Source organism: Lynx rufus, unplaced genomic scaffold (genome assembly GCF_022079265.1).
Source record: "Lynx rufus isolate CCGP_SWC_20201006 ecotype Redwood Valley unplaced genomic scaffold, mLynRuf1.p SCAF_6, whole genome shotgun sequence".
NCBI lineage: Eukaryota > Metazoa > Chordata > Mammalia > Carnivora > Felidae > Lynx > Lynx rufus.
In genome coordinates this window covers 40,712,502-40,716,220 of record NW_025814878.1, presented here as the reverse complement: position 1 = coordinate 40,716,220, position 3,719 = coordinate 40,712,502, and the positions used below count along the sequence as shown (strand labels likewise).

General features: G+C 41.4%; 1 protein-coding gene across 1 annotated transcript; it reads left to right on the top strand.

Annotated features, from left to right (window-relative positions):
- Window positions 1–983: 983 nt before the first annotated feature.
- Window positions 984–1,415, top strand: LOC124528030 (transmembrane protein 230-like). The gene is made up of 2 exons (XM_047101355.1): window positions 984–1,077; window positions 1,147–1,415. The coding sequence occupies exons 1-2, from the start codon at window positions 984–986 to the stop codon at window positions 1,413–1,415; spliced, it is 363 nt and encodes a 120-aa protein (XP_046957311.1).
- Window positions 1,416–3,719: the final 2,304 nt, after the last annotated feature.

Here is a 3,719-nt window from a genome sequence, read left to right as displayed (position 1 = left end):
ATTGTTTGATTAAAAAAAAAAAAAGGTTTAAGCAGAGGCTGCAGCTCGGGTACAAATTCCAGAAGCTGAGAGAGAATTTAGAGGTCTCCAATTCAACCCCTCACGGAGAAGGAACCCCGTCCGCAACAGCCTATCAGAAGACCACACCACTTCTAAATAAGTCCTACCATTCCAGAGGTCATACCGCTCCCACAAGGCAGCCAATTCAATGATCAGGCAACATGAGATGCAGGAAAGCTGTCATCTACAAAATCAGCCAAAACTCAGGAGTGAGATGTCTTAAAGTCTTTGGACACGCCTTGCCCTTGATCATGTCAGGACTTGAGTTCTGTGGAGATAGGACTTCCTCTGTGGAGGAAGGCAGTCTGCATCCTTCATTAAGTAAGTACTCACAATAATCTGCATTGTATGGCACAATTCCCCTTTTACAGAAGGAACTAGGTCCTTGGATATGCACTATGACTAAGCTTACACAGTTAATAAAAAGCAGAGCCAGGATTTCAGCCGCGTTTGATTCCAACTTTCACATCTCTCCTCTCCCCTGATTGGCCCTCGGAGGCTGATCAGATTAACCAAGTATGCTGCATGTTAGACCAACGCAAGAGAGAAAAACGCGGGATGTGCTTACGAACATTTAGAGAAAATGGAAATTCTATGAAAGTGACTGAAATCCAATGAATGTAAACTAATCTGCTCAATCTAAATAGTTGCAGTGTCAAAGGAATCTGGGAGTTTACTAGAACTGCCCTAAGAAAATCACAGAGCCCATATAACATCAGACTATCAACGTAATCGCAATTTTGCATGATGAAAGAGGAATTCGATCACAAACGCAGCGGTCTTGCAGAAACAGGAGTTAGGTGAATGAGAGATGCCGAGGCGAGCCTCCACGCGGGTCCAGGCAGCCGTTGGGTGGGCACGTGGGTCCTGACGCCCCTGCTCACTGTGTGGCAGCAGGACAGCTCCGCACGACCCCTGCGGTTATGCTTCCCACTCGCACCAACGTGGCTGCTGGGATCCCCAGCAGCAAAGTGAAATACTCAAAGCTCTCCAGCACTGACACTGGGCACATTAACCGTCAGAAGGAAACTTCGCCTACCGAAGCTAGCTTTAAATCGAAAAGATGTCCAGTGAGATCTCACTTAGTGAAGTTTAAGAAAAACTCTACGAGGATTCCTTATAAGGCCATTGCCTGTGCCACCGCGCAGTTTTTGATTGGCGCCTTTCTCGTTGTCACGGGTTGCCTCCTGCTGGTAGGCTACATCAGCAAAGTGGGCGCCAACCGGGCTGTTGCCGTTCTGATTGTTGGCATCCTGGTGTTTCTGCCTGGGTTTTACCACCTGCTCATCGCTTACAGAGCGCACCGAGGCTGCCAGGGCTGCTCCTACAGTGACCTTCCGGACTGTGATGACTAGTGCCCCCTACAGCCAGGAGAAGAGTCACACATGGGGCTGAGCGGAGCTTTAAGGCGTTTGGCAGAGGCTGTGGACCTCTATGCCTAAGGATTAAGGAATTCTGAAGCTTTGTAGATACTTAGCAAAACTATGGCCAGATTTTATCAATTCGTCCCCAAAATGTTTACAATTAGCCAAATAGGAAGCTGGGAAATGCTCCATTTTTATGTTCCTGGCCCTGGCTAAAACTGCCAACAAATTTTTCCACATGTATAGTGGAAGAACAGCAATGGTAATTGTATGGGGAAGTGAAAAGTTATTTTGTAGGGCAAAATGTTGCCACCACCCTATTTAGAGCCGAACATTTCTTTTAAGCAGTCCTCATTGGTAATTTTATCTTGTGGCAAATGGAAAAATGCAGTATGTCTGATTTCATATTACTAAGTAATTTACTTGGAAAATTTCTGAGTATTTTATCCCCCATGCTTATCTCCACCTCTGTAACCTATGGATACCTTGGTAAAACCAAGTATCAACTTAGGAAAAATAAAGAGCAATACAGTTGTGTTGTGTGCAACTTTAGAGTCAGAAGTGGTTTTAAATCCCAGATGCCAACGTTTTTAACTGTATGACCTTGGACAAATTATGTTAATACTCAGAGTTTGGGACCATAATTCCTACTGCTCTGGGTGTCCATATGGGTCAAATATAGTATTTATATCAACATGGCACATAAGTGTTCCCCAAAGTGTTAATTCCTCACTGTCAAATAGGGTTTTATAGAAGACCGCACATGAAATTAACTAAAGCCATAGGTGAAGTGCTTCCATCCACTTCAGGCTAACCTAGGAAAGTTGGCCACCCAAGAGAATGAGACTGCTAATCTGTAATCTTGGTTTAAATCAGGGCACTGGGTTGCTTTCTATATGAGCCTTTTCCTCTTGAGTCCTATGTAGGAATAGGGCAGATCAAGGATTTGTGTCACCTAAGGCTTATGCAATTTGAAGGGCTCTCTTAAGAAAAGAGAATTCAAAAATATGAATTAGAAATTAAGTGCAGGGCATAACAAAGGGCCTATATTAAGTATCATCAACTTCATGGTAAACCTGGCACTCATAGAGAAGGTAAATAAAGGATCTATAGAAAAGGACTGAACATGGGGATATGTCTGCAGCTAAGGCGACGGTCCCAGATTAAAGACAACTGAGTTAGCAGTAGTATTTTTTAGAATAAAGGATATCATCCTATAAAAAGAAATACTTTCTGAAGTGTGGTAGATAAAGAACACAGGCATACGTTGGCGATACCATGGGTTCATTCTGTCCCAGACCACCTCAATGAAGCAAATACTGCAATAAAGTGAGTCAAATGAATTTTGGGGGTTCCCAGTGCACATAACAGTTATGTTTAAACTATACTGTAGGCCATTAAGTGTGCAAAGCATTACATCTAGAAAATGTAAACACTTAAAAAATACTTTGTTGCTAAAGAATGCTAATCATCACCTGAGCTTTCAGTGAGTCGTAATCACTGATATGATAATGAAAAAGTTTGAAATATGGTGAGAATAGGTGTGAAGTGAGCAAATGTTGGTGAAGAAATGGTGCCAATAGACTTGTTTGATGCAAGGTTGCCACAAACCTTCAGTGTGTAAAACAAGCAATATCTGCAAAGCACAATAAAGTGAGGTGTGCCTGTATAGACTGAGATTTACGGAAGATAAAAGAGTGTATTTTCTGGACAAAGAATATTGGCACTTCATAAAGGAGAAGAAAGATACTCTCAAGAGTGCTAACTTCAGGATACACAAAACATACCCAAGTTAAAAAAAAGGGTTTAGAAGTCTTTCAGTGGTACTATATTATGTACCCAGGCACATAACAAATGGAAGAAATGATACATTTCTAAATATTAGTTTGAGATTGTCCTAAATAAACAGGGAAATATGAGCTGTAATTCTGGGGGGCTTTGATAGCATCTTCATAATCCTCCCTCTTATTAGAAGCCACAGAATACACAGAGAAGTCCATTGAAATGTAACTCGTAAAAAGTCCACCACAATTTCGATATGAATAATTAATATTAAAAGGGACTCAGTCGTGTGAAGAAAGTACCTTTTGAATATAGAGAACAGTTAATCTGTGAAATGTTAGTCAAGGAATGTCAATTTAGAAACGAAAGATACACATAGGTCAATAGTGTAAACTTCAATCCAGAGATGACCTTATCACAAAGGAAACAGGCAAATAAGGACAAGAAGAGCATTAGAGTATAATCATAGTGTAGAAGATGGTATTAGAAATCTGAGCATTGTTTTAATTCCAG

What these genes read in the sequence shown, in the direction of transcription:
- LOC124528030 (XM_047101355.1), top strand. Translation starts at nt 984, where the DNA reads ATGCTTCCCACTCGCACCAACGTGGCTGCTGGGATCCCCAGCAGCAAA. An exon ending in TGACACTGGGCACATTAACC is followed by an intron (nt 1,078 to 1,146) that starts GTCAGAAGGAAA and finishes GATCTCACTTAG; the next exon opens with TGAAGTTTAAGAAAAACTCT.